Source organism: Moschus berezovskii, chromosome 12 (assembly GCF_049115385.1).
Source record: "Moschus berezovskii isolate FMDL1 chromosome 12, NW_MosBer_1.0, whole genome shotgun sequence".
Lineage (NCBI taxonomy): Eukaryota > Metazoa > Chordata > Mammalia > Artiodactyla > Moschidae > Moschus > Moschus berezovskii.
In genome coordinates, this window is record NC_142471.1 from 53,067,520 (window position 1) to 53,088,459 (window position 20,940).

The window sequence follows — 20,940 nt, forward strand, 5'->3', positions numbered from 1 at the left end:
AATTCAACATAGTTTTAACCGTATTATACAGAATAGTATAGAAGTCAATGAAACTAGTTTACAAAGTCAGATCTTGCTATTCCCTACTAGTGCCTAAAAATTCTCCTATAATTTATTTTACAAACTATAACTTCTTTATCAAAACAAATCTGAAGCTCTTAAAATGATCTCCACTAATTATTAAGACTTACTTTAAGTCAGACACGAGATGAGAAGAACATACTATGGTGACAATGAAGGTGAATATTTAGAGAATCAATTAATTACTTCAACTTGTCTTGCAAAACTCAACCAAAGAAAATGTTAGAATTGCTGCTCTTGATCTGGATAGACCTTTGACCAAGAACCTCTTGATATCTATGCATAAACACAACTTCTCAAAGGAACTAGAGAAAATTTTCCTATGTTCCTGAAAGTCATGAGAGATTCAATAAAGAAAATACTTGTACTACGTGATATAAAGGAAACAAAGAAAGGGGCACTAAATTACAACACTAAGAATAAGGATATTTGTTCCTGGTTTACAATCTCATAAGGAAGAACAGATAAATGGGTACATCTACACTAGAAATTATGGAAAAGGTAAGTGGGGGGGGGGTAGGCAATGGCAGAAATTACTCATATAATGGTTTCTTCTTCAATTTTAGAGTAGGATGCTCCGAACATCATGTATTTGTCCTCTAGTCACAAATGTTCAAGCAGGTTGTAGAAAAGGCAGAGGCACCAGAGATCAAATTGCCAACATCCGCTGGATCATGGAGAAAGCAAGAGAGGTCCAGAAAAACATCTATTTCTGCTTCATTGACTATGCCAAAGCCTTTGACTGTGTCGATCACACTAAACTGTGGAACATTCTGAAAGAGATGGGAATCCCAGACCACCTGACCTGCCTCTTGAGAAACCTGTATGCAGGTCAGGAAGCAACAGTCAGAACCGGACATGGAACAACAGACTGGTTCCAAATAGGAAAAGGTGTACGTCAAGGTTGTATATTGTCACCTTGCTTATTTAACTTATATGCAGAGTACATCATGAGGAACGTTGGGCTGGAAGAAGCACAAGCTGGAATCAAGATTGCCAGGAGAAATATCAATAACCTCAGATATGCAGATGACACTACCCTTATGGCAGAAAGTGAAGAGGAACTCAAAAGCCTCTTGATGAAAGTGAAAGAGGACAGTGAAAAGGTTGGCTTGAAGCTCAACATTCAGAAAACAAAGATCATGGCATCTGGTCCCACCACTTCATGGGAAACAGATGGAAAAACAGTGGAAACAGTGTCAGACTTTATTTTTGGGGGCTCCAAAATCACTGCAGATGCTGATTGCAGCCATGAAATTAAAAGATGCTTGCTCCTTGGAAGGAAAGTTATGACCAACCTTGATAGTATATTAAAAAGCAGAGACATTACTTTGCCAACCAAGGTCCATCTAGTCAAGGCAATGGTTTTTCCCGTGGTCATGTATGGATGTGAGAGTTGGACTGTGAAGAAAGCTGATCGCCGAAGAATCGATGCTTTTGAACTGTGGTGTTGGAGAAGACTCTTGAGAGTCCCTTATACTGCAAGGAGATCCAACCAGTCCATTCTAAAGGAGATCAATCCTGGATGTTCATTGGAGGGACTGATGCTAAAGCTGAAACTGTAACACTTTGGCCACCTCATGCGACGAGTTGACTCACTGGAAAAGACTCTGATGCTGGGAAAGGTTGGGGGCGGGAGGAGAAGGGGACGACGGAGAATGAGATGGCTGGATGGCATCACCGACTCTGTGGACATGAGTTTGAGTGAACTCCGGGAGTTGGTGATGGACAGGGAAGCCTGGCGTGCTGTGATTCATGGGGTCGCGGAGAGTCGGACACGACTGAGCGACTGAACTTAACTGAGTCAAAAATACCCTCTTAAATCACTTAACCAATAACATTATGTTCGTTCCTCTTTCATTATGTGTGTTTCTTTTTGGGTTAACTCTCAGTCCTTGTGTACCCTGCCCCTATTCTTTAAAAATGTTCCCCTCGTGCTGGAAGTTTTGTTTCATAACGAATGGAATAAAACAGTCAATAAGAAAGTACATCCACATACAAACATCTACCCTCATCTGGGGCTATTTTGTCTAAATAATTGATCTGTCCCTCTATAATCCATTCTTCTCACAGAGAGCTATCATTTAAACACAACTCAAATCATGCCATTTTATGGCTTAGAACCCTCAAAATCTTCCCATTGCACTTAAAAATTTTATCGTAACTGCTTATCACAAAGTCCCCTGCCACCTGGCCTTGGCTATTTACTTTAGCCTCATCTCATTTCACTGTATTTTTTTTCCAATTCCTTAAGAACAGCAAACTCATTCCTAGTTTAGGACATTATGCTTTCTCTTCTCTCTGTCCTGTACACATGGCATCTGTATCTGCTTTTAGATTTCAGCTTGAGACCACAGAGGTCTTCCCTCCCTAACCCAACACAGAGTGGCCTTCTCACTGAAAGATATTTTGATGCTATTTCCTTATGTCTCATCTGTACCTTACACTGAAACATGCTTTGGGTGGACAAGGTCCTGAATCCCAGAGTTTGGAACAATTACTGGCACATGGCAGATGTTCCATAAATATTTGTTTTAACAGGCTATAAGCTTCTTTGTTAAACACAATGATTATACAGGTTTTCTTTTCAAAACGATCTGGGATTCTTTCATTTTCTTGTAGATGTTGTAGGAAGAAAGACAGCTCAATTATTATGCAAGCACATTTTCCTTTAATGTTAAGTGACACTGGTATTGCTTTTGTTCTTCCAAATTTGCTTCACTCTATCTGATACGTAATTTAATCTAATTTCTCATTGTGCTTGTTTATTCAACTTGAATTGAACACTTTCGTGCATTGGGTAGTATATTCATATGTCTAACTTCATATTTTGGCTGTTTACTTCATTTGTGTATCTTCAGAGCGAATGTGTGGGCACTTAATCATCTGTTTCTATTTTCATGTAGTTTTGCTATAGACTGTACTGTGGCTTATATAACATAAATTAAGGCATCTTCTGATGAGAAAATCAGACATAAAATACTAAAATATTTCTTTGGTCAAAATTATTTATAGAGCTATGGCTATTGTTTTGCAAAACACAGCAAATGCTTCCACAGCTGTGGAAAAGAAAGAAAATGATTAAAGCATTTCATGGGGCTTTATTTTATTTTATTTTGGACAGGCTTGATTGGGGCCAGTGATTTTGCACTTTATTTCATTTTGTTTAGAAAAAAAGAAAAAGGTCATTAGAGAGTTCTTCAGTGTATTCAACAAGGAAAAGAACTGGGGAAAGCAGCTTTTCATTTACAGAGGTTGCAAGCACAGTGGTTGGCACATTCAGAAAGAAAGGAAGCCAGTAATTTTTTCTCATGAATCTTTTATATTTTAACATAGGAATCAAATGCTACTTCTGTTTTATTTTGTGTTCCCATATAAGGTGAGAGAGAACAGTAAATCCTAGGAGAGCTCACTCTGATAAAATACTCTTAAGAATTTGTGGACATAAACCTTTGAAATTCTATGTATCATATAATTACTGGTATTGTGAATGGTTGTGGTTTAGTCACTAAGTCGTGTCCAAATCTTGTGACCCCATGGACTGTAGCCTGCCAGGCTTCTCTGTCCATATGATTTTCCAGGCAAGAATACTGGACTGAATTGCCATTTCCTTCTCCAGGGGATCTTCCTGACTCGGAATCGTAACCTGTCTCCTGCATTTCAGGCGAATTCTTTACTGACTGAGTTATGAGGTATTGTGAGTACCTAAAGACAAAAACTTTTTCAGTATCTTTCTGGTTTATCTCTGTGATAGCACAACTCCAAAAATTCTTCAGCCTCCTGGGACTAAAATACATTGATCCCAGTCACTCACTGACCCTTGTTCCTTTCAGCATTCCTCTCCTTCTTGCCCAATCGAAATTCCAGGAGCAGTCTCTATAATCCTTCCTTCATAAGCATCTTCAACCCCCTTTTCCTCTTTCAACCACTCAGCTTTTCCTGGCAAAATACCAGTCCTGGTTGAATCCCATTCTCTATCTACCTAGGACTTGAATCTAGGGAAACAAATGGGGCTGAAAAAGCACACATGAGCAAATGGGCTGGTAAGCAAGACAGACTGAACAGTCCCCTCACTTTGACTAAACTTTAGATAGGCTCCTCTCTGACACTATGAGGCTCCGGATCTCCCTTTTCTTAGGGCGTTTACTTTAGAAAATTTTCAACTGTAAATTCTCAATTTGCCTGTTTTGAGATACACATCTTCTTCCAGGCTGATCGTCTCCTGTTTTACAGCTCAGGAGTGTCTTACTCAAGGACTAAATAAGGACAAAATTCCTTCCTACCCTGGAAGGTAGAGCTAGGATGAAACTCAGGAAATATATAACCCCAAACCCCTCTCTCCTCCATGAATGTTCGGTCCATTTATTTTCACACCTCATATAACCAACTTGCCAAAGAAACTCAGGGCAACTGCCCACCTGGGTCCCAGCTCTACCCTTGACAGCTTAATAAACCTTCGCTTTTCTTTCTTGACTTCCATCTCATTTCTGAATTCTTTCTGCAATGAAGCAAAAACCTACTCTGTGGTAACACCCACTACTGGAATACTTTTCCACTAACTCACTCCAGTGCTTTAAAAATTCTCCCATCCTTTGGTACAACAGAGTGGAGTTTGATCTACCTGTCTTCTCATACATCCTGGATGAACTCTTTTTGCCTGTTTAATTGAGATTCGGGATTGGTAATATCAAATAGTGCCTGAATGATGACTGGCAATCATACTTTGCCTTCCTACTCCATTTCCTCTTCATTTTTCTCATACCTTCTCTTCTGTCTTCAAACCTCTCAAACATCTGCCCCATAGTTGATGGTCTTGCTTTCTAGATAGCTGAGAAAATAGGTGTCAGAACAGACTTGCCACAGAGCCAGCCACTCCATCAACCTCCCTACGTGCACAATTGCCCAGGTACTGTGCCTTCCTGGCACTAGGCACTAGGGACCCTATCCTCTTGTGTTCACTCAAGACACTACTTGTGTAAACCTACTGCCTTTCTCCTGCCTCAATATTTCCTGTGCTTTATAGGTACAGAGAAAAAGAAGTAACAGTGACACTTTCACATTCACACATACAATTACCTGCATAAAATCCTCATTTGCTAAAAAATATGTATCCAACCTTCTAATTCATGTTATAAATTTGCTAATTTATATCTTCAGAGTAGCAATGACTTCAATGTTGCTTATCACCAATTGAAATAAGAGATATATATGCCATCTCCCATTCTTGGAAATCAAAGTAACGATATGTTTGCCACAGTGAAAAAATTTCCTTCTGCTATAGTTAAGTTGATTTGCACATTTCTAATTGTGTATAAATGTCAGATATGCTGAGCTGCTTTTATTTGAAGCCAAATATATATCTCATCCCAGTGCTCAAAAAATGTAAAAGGTCTCTGCAGTTTGTGACTTGTCATTGCACAGCTGTGATGGGTTGAGTCCCATCTCAAAAAGTTCAAGGACTAAAAACAATTACCTCTTCAAGGACATCAGCAAGCTTACTGAGGATCTCTTCAGGAAGGCTCTGGAATGTTGGAACGCTGAAAAACAATACAGAGATGATGCTGAAGGCATGTACTGCAGCTCAGTTTTATAAATAAAACAGCAATATATCTGAATGAACATGCAAAAACATTTCATAACTAAGAATCTGCAGATGAAGATCATAGCAATCAGTTCAGTTCAGTTCAGTCGCTCAGTCGTGTCCGACTCTCCGCAACCCTCTGATGACTAACAGGGGAAAGAAATGATGTACAAGAAAGAATTGGAGGTTGGACAGAACTGAGTTCAAATTTCACTTAGATTTCCTTGTGTCCTTGAATGCCTCTGTTACAATGGGGAGAAAACCACTCTCCCCCTTATTAACCTGCTGTCACCAGATTCCTTCCACTTCCATCACCCTCTCCAGGAACCCCCACTACATATACACACTCTCTGTCTCCCCTTTCGACAGGCCAACTGCTACCCATCTTTTAAGACACAGCTCGATTGACGACACACTCAGTACTGCAAGGATGCATTCAATAACACTGGAATTTTCCCACTTTCATCAATCTCTCCCCACCTTGATAAGGTCTTCCTATCATGATCTCTTTTATCCCTTCCTGCAGTTAATTAGATAACTAGTCACACATTTGCTACTGGCCATCCTCACTGCCAAAATCAAATGCCACAAAAATAAGAACTGTATCTATTTTGCTCAGTTCCTATATTTTTAGTGATTTGTTAATAACAACTCAAGAACACGTGTTGAATAAAGTTATGAAAATATGGATGTACAAATGCTTCCTAGGACAGTTATTGGGATTAGATCAGACAGGATGGAGAAAAAAATTCCAGATTCATAGTAGACCCTGAAAAATGTCTTCTCAGCTTCTTATTAGGGAAACTCACAGACAAGCAAGGAAATATTGAATTATGTTGAATACACAAATCAATGAAACTTATTTTCTATGGATAATGATAGCAGCTTTAAAAGAAAAAAAAAAAACTCATTGACATAAAATTCTTGAAAATCCACTCCACTAGAAAAATCTAACTGGGATGTGGAACTAAATTCTCATGTAACCCTATTTCAATCTTGAGTAGAGAAAAGACTACAAATGAGTGAATATACATTTATATGTAAGGTATTTGATTAAAGACTGATCTTTACATAAACTCAATCTTTAGATAAACTGCTACAGAACAACATATTTAAACAAGTTAGATGAGTTGGATGAGACTTATCTTAGGTTTGTTGCTAGAGGACAATGGTTTTGGCTTGATTAGAATAATAATACAACCTTTGAGTGAACTCCTGGGTGATGGACAGGGCGGCCTGGCGTGCTGTGATTCATGGGGTCGCAATGAGTCGGACACGACTGAGCGACTGAACTGAACTGAACTGAACTGAAGAAGCCAGGACAGTGCTTGGATACAAGCATGAAAGTTTTACTATTAATTTGTCACTCTGATTCCCCTTACTTAGTACAAAGCCTATTGTTGAAATCCTAAGGTTTTATGCAGAGGTAAAACAATTCATCCAGGACCATCTGTTCCAACAGATTTACTGCTATGGTCTGAGCCATGTGGGTTTTAATTTCCAGAAGGCAGTCTATTTCAGCAGCTGGATGAAACATATCAGAGAAAGAGAGGAAGACAGAGGAAGCTGTTTCCATGAGTTATGCAGGTTGAAAAATCTAGTCCTTCCATGTTCTTTTAATGAGCTATATATTTCAGTTTCTTCTGAGATGTAAGAATAATTAGAATATTTCTATCCCAGTGGGTATTTATGAAAAACACAAACTACAATTGAGTTTTTCTCATTTTATTATAATTTGCTGCCTTATTTAGAGTCCTAATACTACTGTGCTAAGTCTATGTCAAGCAATATTTTAATTTCATGAGCATTCTTAGTCATGAAAAAAAAAACTATTTGCATGACGATGTAACCCACTAAAGAAAACAAAAACATTAAGTTTTAGGAAGGCATTTTAATAAATTATTTTTTTATAATTTTACTTAGTTTTTAAAAATTCGGCTTTATTTAGGTATAACTGACAAAAATGTAAGATATTTAAAGTGAACATAGTGAAACAATTCCTCTCATCCAGTTAACCTAGTTAATTAACACATTTGCCATCTCATATATTTATTCTTATGTACTTTTCAAACTTGTAAATTCCACTCTTTTTGTAAATTTCAGTTATACAATATAGTGCTATCAACTATGGTTAGAAGCTGAAACCGTAATCTATTCCCTCTACTTCTCAGTCCCTGACAACTACTGTTCTATTCTATGTTCTTATGAGTTTTTCATTTAGATTCCACATATAGGTGATGCCATGAAGTATTTTTCTCCCTCTGTCTAGCATAATGCCCTCAAGGTCCATCCATGTTGTAGAAAACAAAATAGCTGGATTTCCTTCTAATGTATTGTTTTACATTATACAATAATATTCCATTGTTTGTATATGTGTGTGTGTGTGTGTACATATATACACATATGGGCTTCCCTGGTGGTTCTGAGGTAAAGAATCCCACTGCAATGCAGGAAGAGGAGACACAGGCTTGATCCCTAGGTGGGGGAAGATCCTCTGGAGGAGGGCATGGCAACCCACTCTAGCATTCTTGCCTGGAGAATCCCATAGACAGAGGAGCCTGGTGAGCTACAGTCCACAGAGTCACAAAGAGTCAGACACAACTAAAGTGACTGAGCATGCACATGTGTATACACACACACACACACACACATACATGATCTTTTACAATTTTAAATGCTTCAAAACATTCAGTGCCATTTATTACCAATAAAAATTAAGGATGATTTTAAAGAAGAAACACTCTAAAGAATTACTGATAACAATTTAAGCACTTTCAGATCTAACAGAATGGAAATCAATTAACAGAAAATAGACATATCAAAGAACCATTGTTATAGTCATCCCTTTTATAGCTAAAATAACTGGGATCTCGAGACTCTGCTAGAGGTCACAACACAGTACAGATAAAAAAGAAAAAGGATGAACATTTTTGTCTGAATTACTATCATGCTGATGACTTGTTGATCTACCCACCTCACAGGGGGCTTCCCTGGTGTCTCAGATGATAAAGAATATGCCTGCAATGTGGGGGACCTGGGTTCAATCCCTGGGTTGGGAAGATCTCCTGGAGGAGAAGGACACGGCAACCCACTCCAGTATTCTTGCCGGGAGAATCCCCACGGACAGAGGAACCTGGTGGACTACAGTCCATGGGGTTGCAAAGAGTCAGACACGACTGAGTGACTAAGAACAGCATAGCAGAGCGCACTTCACAATAAAACTATTTTAAAATACCTCATGTACTTTTTAAAACCATGCCATATTCTTTTAATGACTTAGAAGTGAAGCAATAATATGAATAACCTTTGATTCAGTGACTTCATTTATTAGCTAACTTTTTACTATGAGAAATCTCAAATAAATGAAAAGGCTGAAAGAAAAGCTCAAGAATCACCTGTATTCCCACCACCTAGATTAGCAACTGTTAACACTGTGCCATCTTTATCTGCCTTCAATCCATCTAACTTTATACGCTTATTGATAAATAGGTTTATAGATATTTTTGATGATAATCTGAAAGCAAATTGTTCAGTTCAGTTCAGTCGCTCAGTCGTGTCTGACTCTCCGTGACCCCATGAATCACAGCACGGTTTCATGAAATTCCATCCCAAATATTTGAGCATATAGATCTAAAAATAAGAACAATTAAAAAATACTATTATGTTACTTATGATATCATTTTGTGCCCAATCATTCAAAATTTAAAGAAAGGGAAACAAATTGTTAATGCAAACATGATGAAGTTTTTAAGCTTAAATTGTTTGGTACACCTTTTCAAAGTGCAAATGAAGAAGTAAGTGAAGCACCTGACAGAATGAGTTACCATACTGCATTGACTGGAGGAGTCACATAATAGGAGGCCGAAAAGTAAAGTCTTGGAGAGCTGACTTTGCTGAATGACTGCTGGAGAAGCCAGTAAAAGAAATTATTCTACTGCCTCTTTTCAAAGACACTGTACTTTGCTGAATTAAAGATTTTTCTGCAAACACAAAGATGGGTGAAAATCTTGTCCACAGAATTGCACTTTTGCCTTATAAATGGATTAATCAGTCATGGCGGTACTAGCTCTTTGGCTACTATTCATTTGACACCAGAATCAACCAATCATTAAAGAAGACTGCATGTGAATATTTGGTAATAAACACAAGTGGTGCTGAACTACATAGCTGGAATAACTTTTCAAATGGAAGAACTGTTGAAACTGAGTGGGGCCCTATGGAGCTCCATGGCACGAGGTCTTTTTTTGTCTCTGTAGACAAAATTCATGACCTTTCCTGAGTTCCAAAGGGCAATTTCTAACAGTTGCTCTTCAAGAAAATTGGAGATATCAAGGGAATATTTCATGTAGAGATAGGCACAATAAAGGAGAAAAATAGCAAGTGCCTAATAGAGGCAGAAGAGATTAAGAAGAGGTGACAAGAATACACAGAACTATACTAAAAATATCTTAATGATCTGGATAACCATGATGGTATGATCACTCACCTAGAGCCAGATATCCTGGAATGAGAAGTCGAGTGGACCTTTGGAAGCATTACTATGAACAAAGCTAGTGGAGGTGATGGGATTCTAGCTGAGCTATTTCAAATACTAAAAGATGATGCTGTGAAAGTGTTGCACTCAAGAAGACAGCAAATTTGAAAAACTCAGCAGTGGCCCAGGGACTGGAAAAGGTTAGTTTTCATTCCAACCCCAAAGAAGGGCAATGCCAAAGAGTGTTCTAACTACTGCACAATTGTGCTCATTTCATATGTTAGCAAGGTTATGCTGAAAATCCTTCAAGTCTTCAGCAGTACATGAACCGAGAACTTCCAGATGTACAAACTGGGTTTAGAAAGGGCAGAGGAACAAGAGATCAAATTGCCAACATTCGTTGGAGCATAGAAAAGCAAGGGAATTTGAGAAGAACAATTAGTTCTGCTTCATTGACTAAAGCCTTTGACTGTGTGGATCACAATAAACTGTAGAAAATTCTCAGAGATGAGAATACTAGATGACCTTAGTTGCCTCCTGAGAAGCCTGTATGCAGGTCAAGAAGCAACAGTTAGAACCAGACATGGAACAATGGACTGGTTCAAAATTGGGAAAGCAAAGTCAAATCTATATATTGTCACCCTGCTTATTTAACTTCTATGCAGAGTACATACAGTCCAGTATGCTGGACTGGAAGAATCACAAAGTGGAATCCAGATTGCTGGGAGAAATATCAACAACTTCAGTTACATAGATGATAGCACCCTAATGGTAGAAAGCAAAGATGAACTAAAGAGCTTCTTGGTTAAAGTGAAAGAGGAGAGTGAAAAAGCTGGCCTAAAACTCAACATACAGAAAACTAAGATCACGGCATCCATTGCCATCACTTCATGGCAAATAGATGCGGGGAAAATGGAAGCAGTGAGAAACATTATTTTCTTGGGCTCCAAAGTCACTGCAGATGGTGACTGTAGCCATGAAATTAAAAGACACTTGCTCCTTGGAAGAAAAGCTATGACCAACCTAGACAGCATATTACTTTGCTGACAAAAGGTCCGTCTATGATTTTTCCAGTAATCATGTATGGATCTGTGATTTGGACCATAAAGAAGTCTAATCACTGATGAATTGATGCTTTAAACTGTGGTGCTGAAGAAGATTCTTGAGAGTCCCTTGGTCAGCAAGGAGATTCAACCAGTCAATCCTAAAGGAAATCAACCCTGGATATTCATTGGAAGGATTGAAGCTCTAACACTGAAGGTAAAGCTCTAATACTTTGGTCACCTGACTCGAAGAGTTGACTCACTGGAAAAGACCCTGATGCTGGGGAAGATTGAAGGCAAGAGAAGAAGTGGGAAATAGAGGATGAGATAGTTGGATGGCATCACCGATTCAATGGACATGAGTTTGAGCAATCTCTGAGAGGCAGTGAAGGACAGAGAAGCCTGGTGTGCTGCAGTCCATTGGGTGCAAAGTATTGTACAGGACAACAACAATAATCAAGATAGAAGCAACCAGGAAACCACCAGAGGCAAAATTAAAGGGACCAGAGAAGACCATCAAGATTGGGAGATTAAAGGATTAAAGGCATGCAAGCCCTGTGTGTGTTAAATCGCTTGTGCAACCCCATGGACTGTAACCCACCAGGCTCCTCTGTCCATGGGATTCTCCAGGCAACAATACTAGAGTGGGTTGCTGTGATCTACTCCATGCTCCCCACATACCTAAATCTTGTCAGAGATCCCACCCTTGGACCATTGTTATAAATTTCCTCATCAAATCCTCTGGGCCTTGTGACACATAGTCGATCCAGGCAGGAACCCACTTTGTCCCCATTTTTCCGGCAAAGTAATAAAGCTATCCCTTTCTACTTCACCTAAAACTCTGTCTCCAAGGTTCATTCTGGCTCTGGTGTACAGAGACTTGAGCTTTCAGCAGTATTATGTTTCACTGGTGGTGCAAAAGCAAGTCCCCCTCAACACAAATTAAGGCAGTGACACCAAGTATGTGTGTGCTAAGTCACTTCAGTCGTGTCCAACTCTTTGCAACCCTATGGACTGTAGCCCACCAGGCTCCTCTGTCCATGGGATTCTCCAGGCAATAATACAGGGATGGGTTCCCATGCCCTCCTCCAGGGGATCTCCCCAACCCAGAGATTGAACTAGAGTTACTTTATATCTTATGCATTGGCAGGTGGGTTCTTTACCACTAGCACCACCTGGGAAGTCTGGAGGTTCCACCGAGACTTGAACTTGTATCGCTGGATTCAGAGGCTAGAGTGCTACTCACTATACCATGAAACCCTGGTATACTAGTCATCATTATATTCTTATACTCACATTATATCCTTTACTCATTATATATGGAATATCAAGTATAGTAGGCAGTATATTCTAATACACACAGAAAAAAATTGATAAAGTAAAAATCTAGTTTTACTTTAAACTGTTTTGGTGAAACACTGAGTTATTAATTGTATTAAATTTTAACCCCTGAGTATACATCATTTTAATATTCTATATGACAAAATGGAAAACATACAGAAAGTGTCTCTGCTGCTTACCGAAGTACAATGGTTTTCTCAAGAAAAATCCCTTGTATAATTGCTGCAGTTGCAAGTTGAATTAGCCACTTTTTTTTATACAACACAAGTTTTTACTAGGCAAAAACCATAAACTGTGCTTATTCAGACTTGAGTATTTGGCGGATAATTTTTCAAAAAAAAAACAACAAAGTGAGACTGTCACTTCAAGGGAAACAACAGCATTTGCTGCCAATAATAAAATTCTGACTTTCAAATGAAAGCTCAAACTTCAGAAAACTTTTATCTGCCTCTGTGGGCTTAACAGTTTTCTAAAAATTGAAGACTTTTTTTATGGGATCATCGGTGAATGTTGATATTAACAAATGTGATTCTTTTGGTATCATAAATCTTGTAGTTTCAGAACCAGTATTTTCCAGATGACTAATGTATGATGTTATAAGGTCATGCAGGGAAAGATCTATTACAAGTACAAGATGGGTAAACAGATTACAATTTAATAAAGTAAGAAAAGTTCATTGATATGGTTTCAGATTTCACATTACAACTAAGTTATAAGAAAGTACCCTTTGCTGGGGTTTGGTGTAGTGTCAAATAAGAATGTCCACTATTATCTGAAAAGGCCATTAATATACTTTTCCCTTTTTATGCTCCATATCGTTGTGAGGCTGGTTTTTTAAAATATTTGAACAAAACAACCCAGAAATTCAACAGATTGAATAATACTGAATCAGATATGAGAATGTGCTGTCTTCTAAGGTAGATACTGACAGACTTGCAAAAATATAAAATCAAGTTTCTTTTTTTTTTTTTGGTTTTGGAAAATGTTTTCATTAAAAAATAGATTATATTAATATGTGAAAAAAATGAGTTTTAGTTGCTCAGTCATGTCTAGCTCTTTGTGACCTCATGGGCTGTAGCCCTCCAGGCTCCTCTGTCCATGGAATTCTCCAGACAAGAATAGTGGAAAGTGAAAGTTCCACTCAGTCGTGTCTGACTCTTTGCAATCCCATGGACTATACAGCCCATGGAATTCTACAGGCCAGAATACTGGCGTGGGTACCCTTTTCCTTCTCCAGGGGATCTTCACAACTCAGGTGAAGATCAAAACCCAGATCAAATCCAGGTCTCCCTCGTTGCAGGCGGATTCTTTACCAGCTGAGCCACAAGGGAGGCCCAAGAATGATGGAGTGGGTAGCCTATCCCTTCTCCAGGGCATCTTCCCAAATCAGGGTTTGAACCCAGGCCTCCTGAACTGCAGGTAAATTCTTTACTGTCTGAACCACCAGGGAAGACCAAGGTAATATGTTTTATTATTTTTTTGCCCCAAGAAATTGTGTTTGAGTATTTTGTTTGAAACACACTACATTGGAGGAGAAAGAGGCTGAGGATCTCAAAGGCACAGAGTTAAACCCACATTTCCCACAGAACTTTGGAACATCTATGAAGGGGCGTGTGATAAGATTCCAAGAACAATAAGTAGTACAGAGGTTTCTACAAAGTGATACAAAGCTCCATTTTAAATACGTATTCTGGCATTCAGAAACTGATACCTTCTTAATGAAGGAAGACATTATAGCAAAAAAGAAAAAGTGGTATGCTGAATGAGGAGACAAATCAACAAGCAAAAAGTTTCTAATATTTTGAATGAAAGACTTCAAAGACAAGTGCTCATTACAATCCACAAGATAAAATTAGTTATTTGGTAGGACTGTCACAAATCTACACACGTTTTAATTAATTTTTTTAACTGCATCCTATGAGGGTATACTTAGTATTGTAGGAAACTGACTTTGTTTCACAGTGGTTATATACCAATTTATATTTTTGAACTTTTTTTAAAGACTTAGTAAATAAATTTTTTAAAATAGCTTATTTTTAACTCAATACAGTCAACATCAATAAATAATACCCACATGGGGTTTGGAAAGAGTAGAAGTAACAGAGGTGGTGAGAAATGGTTGAGCTCGCTAGATTTGGGGAGTAGAAAAACATGATTTCCTAGTAGGCTAAATGTGGGATAAGAGATAGAGGAGACAAGGATGACTGTACAATTGGAAGGAACATATAAATGCAGTTTAAATGTTTTTCACATTGAATAAGCAATTTTTTTTAAACCTACTCAGTAGCAAAGTGTTTGATTTTATCAAAAGATCTCAGTTTTTAAATATAACCAGAGAGAATCAGATGTAGCCTTATTTTTACAAGGCAAGATATCTCTTCAATAAACATTTAAAGAATGTCCTAACCTAGAACAAGACATACAGAGTTATATTAATTATTTTGGGGTTCAGTTCAGTTCAGTCGCTCAGTCGTGTCCGACTCTCCACGACCCCATGAATCACAGCACGCCAGGCCTCCCTGTCCATCACCAACTCCCGGAGTACACTCAAACTCATGTCCACAGAGTCGGTGATGCCATCCAGCCATCTCATTCTCCGTCGTCCCCTTCTCCTCCCGCCCCCAACCTTTCCCAGCATCAGAGTCTTTTCCAGTGAGTCAACTCGTCGCATGAGGTGGCCAAAGTATTGCAGTTTCAGCTTTACCATCAGTCCCTCCAATGAACATCCAGGATTGATCTCCTTTAGAATGGACTGGTTGGATCTCCTTGCAGTATAAGGGACTCTCAAGAGTCTTCTCCAACACCACAATTCAAAAGCATCGATTCTTATTTTGGGGTAGCATTTGGAAAACAATAGCCTCTTCATTATGACATGAGAAATCAGCCTTGTTTTCAGTTTAATGACAAGAACAGTGACACATATTGTTTATTTCAGGTTCCCTACAGTTCATACTAACTAAATAAAAGCAGATGTATCTGGCTTACCAAAGAAATCAATTTCTATTGATGAAGAATTAAAGTAAGGGTCCTTTTCAATCTTACAGGTATCTAATCTTTCCCCTTAGTAAGTTCTGCAAAAGGCTTTCTGCCCTCAACATATTTTTTTCTCTTAATTGAATCATTTGGTGTTGATCTTGGTTCATTCTGTTATTCAAGCCTTAAAACTGGTCTTCTTTCTCCACCCTCTTCCTTGTCTCCCACCCAAATATACTTCAGATTTATTTTATATTAGCAGCATTTAGTCCTTATCACACAATAGCTCCAACCCTTTAATAGTTGCCTATCATCTTGCACCAGATAATAAAAATTAGAAAAATTTTTTTCTTGCATGTAAAAATACTTTAGGTAAAACAAATCATTATAGAGACATGAGGCATAATTTTACTCTCTGCGTGATAAATATAAACTCCTTATCTAGGAAGACTCTATAGTGACTAAGCATATGTACTTTAGAATAAAAGAGAACAGCTGAATTAGGCTCTGCTACTAATTATCAGCTATGCTTTTAATAAGTAAGTTGACTTCACTAGGTGTCAGCCTCCTTAGATTAAAATAAAAGGGAATAATACCACCTGCTGCATAGGGCTGTGGTAAAAATAAGCTAGATGGTAGACAGAAGACATTAAAAATGTACCTGGAACATAGTAAACATTTGCACCCACCAAGACCCTGATGCTGGGAAAGATTGAAGGCAGGAGGAGACAGGAACCACATAGGATGAGATGGTTGGATGGCATCACCTACTCAATGGACATGAGTTTGAGCAAGCTCTGGGAAATGGTGAAGGACAGGGAGCATGGAGTGCTGCAGTCCAAGGAGTCGCAGAATCAGACGCAACTGAGCAACTGAACAGCAGCAGCAACCACAGAGATGCATTTTTTGCTGTCCTAAATGTCAGCATTATTTAACACATTTAATAATTAAAACAAACTTTCCAATGCATCAGAAATGAATCTTAGTGTAGACTCAGGAGTGCTGAAAAGATCCATGTCTTCATTTTCTTAAATCAAATTATATTTGGAGTATCAACCCTTGTTTTTTAATAGCTATTTAATCACATTCATTGTTGAGCTCTTCTTCAGGGTCATACCTGAACCCAGGGGGCATGTCATGCTCAGAAGGTAGGGGATAAAGTCTCTTATTTCTCTGCTACTATGGTCATAAAGAGCCCTTGAAGTCACATCGCTATGGTTTTTTGCCCACAGAGGAGGAAGGACTCCTTTGGTCAAGCTAGGAACTCTGGTGTTTCCCCTTCACCTCCTTAGGCACATCCGTGCAGAGGAACCCACTTTTGGGGGAAAAAAATGTATATATATATATGTGTGTGTGTGTGTGTGTGTGTGTGTGTGCATGTGTATGTATAAGATCCTCCCCCTTCTCTTTTGATCCCAGACAATTCTTTGTAATCTCTTTATATGAATTTAGGCTTTAAAAATAGGCAGTATCTTCTAGAGGTTTCTAGGACTGAGCAAAAATGGAGATTAAAAAAAAAAACATGCAAAGAGCCTATGAAACTGTCTAAAAAGGTGCAATATAGGGGGAAATATTTCAATAATTTATACCTGAATAAGCTATCTTCCAGATCCCCTTATTTCAAGACCCTGATTCCCTGTGCGAGCACCATCTGCTACAACCAACCTTTCCCCACACACAATGCGGCCACCTTCACATAAACACTTGGACATAGAGGTGGGTAAAATGGCAGGGAAGGAAGAAAAGGTCTGGGAAGAGGTTTCTAAACAGCTAGAAATGAGCTCAGGGCCATTTGGGCAGAAAATTCCAAGATCCTGATCTTGGCATGTGGCTTAGGAAGGGTCAGAGCACATCCTCTTGGCTTCTCACCAACTGCATGGGTGTACCCCAGAGAAATTAGAGAGGAGTCCTTAAAAAGTAAATAATTCAGAGGTAGGCAGCTCCTAGAATGGTACCAGTGTTCTCTTCCCTAGCTGTCCATTCTCTTCTTGCTCTTACTGAGTGCTGCAGCCAGACACTGCCTTTCCCTACATAAGCCTAAGCCAAATGCATTTTGTTATGTAAACTCTTCAGGTACATTCTCCACATCTCTTTATTCATTTGCAGTGTCTCCACTTAAATAATTAATGGTGGCATAAAATTTAAAATTTTTTCAATGATTAAAAAGAGAAAAATCTATGAAACCATCATCTCTGCTACTCTCATTAAGATAAGAGTTATATTCTCATCAATTAGGTTTCTTTAACATCACCATAACTCTAGGAGTATGTGCAAAAGATAGGCAAATCACTTTAGCTCAGTGAATCTTCTCATATTTTCATCTCTAACACAGATATAACAGTTAGAGGCTGAGTAATCTCAAATAAACACCATTAAATAATATGAAAGAATGTATGTGAAATTGCTTTTGAAATTAAAGCCCTAGACAAATATCAGTGGTCAAGTTCCATGTTAAAATAACAAAATCCTAAAAGTATTATCTTGAAAACCGTCCTCTATAACTACATTATAGTCAACTACAGACTTTTAGATTTGATTATAAAGTTTCCAATTCTGCAGATTCATTTTCTAAAGCAACTATCAATCTCTTAGGCCAGATCCTTGCTCAAAATGTCCTAGGTCAGTTTCCAAATTAAAAAAAATAATCAGGTTAAATAAGTTATGTACTGAGATCCAAGAAATCAATGAATTATTATAAATTATAATAAAATATACATAACAAATATATCATTTAAGAGCACAATGCAACGGCACTAAGAACATTCACATTGTTGTACAACCATCACCACTATCCACCTACAGAACACTTTCATCCTCCCAAACTGAAATGCTGTACCCATTAAAAAATAACTCTTCATTTCTCTCTCCTTCAAGCCTCTGGCAGCCACCATTCTACTCTTTGATTCTATGAATTTCAGTATTTTAGATATATAGGTAAAATCATGCAGCATTTTTCTTTCCGTTGACTTATTTCACTGAGCATAATGTCCTCAAGGGCCATCCATGTTGCATATTTCAGGTTTTCCTTCTTTTTCTAGGTTGAATAGTATTCCATCACACGGACACACACATACACACACACACAAGTATATATATAGATATCACAGTTTATCTATTCATTGATTGATGGATACTTAGGTTGTTTCTACATCTTTGCTATTGCAAATAGTGCCACAATAAACAGGAATGCCAGTATCTCTTAAGAGATCCTGATTTCAATTCTTTCCAATACATATCCAGAAATGGGATTGCTGGATCATACGGTGGCTCTATTTTGAGTTTTTGAGGAAATATATTTTTTTCACAGTAGCAACTGTATCATTTTGCATCCCTTCAAACAGTGTGCAAAAGTTTCAGTTTCTCCATATCCTCATGAATACTTTTTTCTTTAATAACAGCCATCCTAATAGGATGAAGTGATATCTCACTGTGGTTTTGATTTATCAGTCTTTGATTTCCCACATATTTATGGAAACTTCTTTAAGATTCAGCTGAGGGACAAACTCTTGAGAAATGGTTCCTGGCAACTATCTTTATCTAAGTAGGTATCTTGCCTAAATAGCACCTACACTTATACTTTAACCATGTGTTAATATATTCGCCTTCTCACAATAATGTCTAAATTCTGTGAAAGCCCTATAGTATAGTAACAAAGAGCATGGATTTTAGAATCAGAATATAAAAAGATCATTTTGAAACCCAGTTCCTCTACTTCCTAGCTATGTAACTATGAGCAAGTTATTTAAAACCAAAAAGTTCAGATTCTTAAGTCAGGGAATGAAAACAACAGAACCTAGCTCTTGGAGCAGAGTGGCAATAAATATGAAGTACTTAGCAAAGAAGCTCTGCCATGGAGTAAACACTCGAAGGGATATACAATTTAGCTTGTAGAATACCAACAACATAGATTGTATTGTGGAGTAGGCACTCAAAAACATGCATGTATATATATAAACACACACACACATAGTAAAGACAAATGCACTAAGGCTATAGTGGTTTTAATCCAGGGTCTCTATATACAGATGTGCGGTTTGCTCACTGTACAAGGCACTTGCATGGGGGATGTGTGAAACTTAACCCATCTACTCTCTGCATGCCTTTGAGCTTACCCTAGCACGGGCTACACCAACCCATATGAAGCACTTATATTTTCAAAAATGTGCCTTGGATTGGTTCAAGATGACAGAGTATAAAAACATGCTCTTATCTTCTCCTATAATAGTGAAAGTCACTCAGCTGTGTCAGACTCTTTGAAATCCCATGGACTATACAGTCCATGGAATTCTATAGGACAGAATACTGGAGTGGGTAGCCTTTCCCTTCTCCAGGGGATCTTCCCAATCCAGGGACTGAACCCAGTCTCCCACATTGCAGGTGGATTCTTTACCTGTTGAGCCACAAGGGAAGCCCAAGAATACTGGAGTGGGTAGCCTATCCCTTCTCCAGCAGATCTACCCAACTCAGGAATTGAACCAGGGTCTCCTGCATTGCAGGCAGATTCTTTACCAACTGAGCTATCAGAGAAGCCCTTTATCAGGGAAGCCCTTTATCTCCTCCCGTGAAAGCACAGAAATCATGAGTAGCTGTTGAACAACCATTGACAGGATGACCCTGGAACCCACTGAAAAAAGATACTCCTTGTCCAAAGACAAAGGAGAAGCTGCAACAGGATGGTAGGAGGGGCACAGTCACAATAAAATCAACTCCTATTATTTCTGGATGGGTGACCCACAAACTGGGGAACAATAAAACCAAAGAAGCTCTCCTCCTGTTGTGAAGGTCTTGAGCCCCATGTCAGACTTCTCTGCCTAGGGATTTGGCAGAGGGACTCAGAGTCCCTAGGGAATCTGACTTTCAAGGCTGTAAGGATTTAATTGAAGACTTTGATGGTACTGGGGAAGAGACTCCACTATTGAAGAGCACACACAAAATCTTGTGCACACCAAGACCCAGGGGATAGAAGCAGTGACCCCCACAGGAGACTGAACCAGACCTACCTGCTAGTGTTAGAAGGTCGGCAGTGCCTTGCTGTGGGGATAAGGACACTGGCAGCAGCTGTCCTGGCAGATGGTCCTTGGTGTGAATTCTTTTGGAGGTCACCATTAGCCCTACTATAGAGCCTCTGGACTCCAGAGATGGATCAACTTAGGCAAAACAACTAACAGGGAGGGAGAACAGGACCACTTATCAGCACACAATCAGACTAAAGTTTTACTGAGCATTGTCTTGCCCACCAGAGAAAGACCTAGTTTTACCCACTGCCAATTCCTCCCATCAGGAAGCTCGCACAAGTCTCTTAGCCTCTTCTACCAGAAAGCAGACAGGAAAAGCAAGAACTGAAATTCTGCAGCTTCTAAAACAAAGACCATGATCATAGAAAGTTAATAAAAATGAAATTCAGAGGATTATGTTCCAGATGAAGAACAAGATAAAACCGAAGAAAA

The 20,940-nt window shown here is 38.6% G+C and overlaps 1 protein-coding gene across 3 annotated transcripts in view; it reads right to left on the bottom strand.

The window, feature by feature from the left end:
• PRKG1 (protein kinase cGMP-dependent 1) overlaps positions 1 to 20,940 on the bottom strand; it is a 1,472,222-nt gene that overhangs the window by 406,125 nt on the left and 1,045,157 nt on the right. For all 3 annotated transcript variants that reach the window (XM_055425188.2, XM_055425187.2, XM_055425186.2), the window contains exon 5: positions 5,555 to 5,618. In XM_055425188.2, the coding sequence (XP_055281163.1) occupies positions 5,555 to 5,618 (64 nt within the window). The remainder of the gene's footprint in view (positions 1 to 5,554; positions 5,619 to 20,940) is intronic.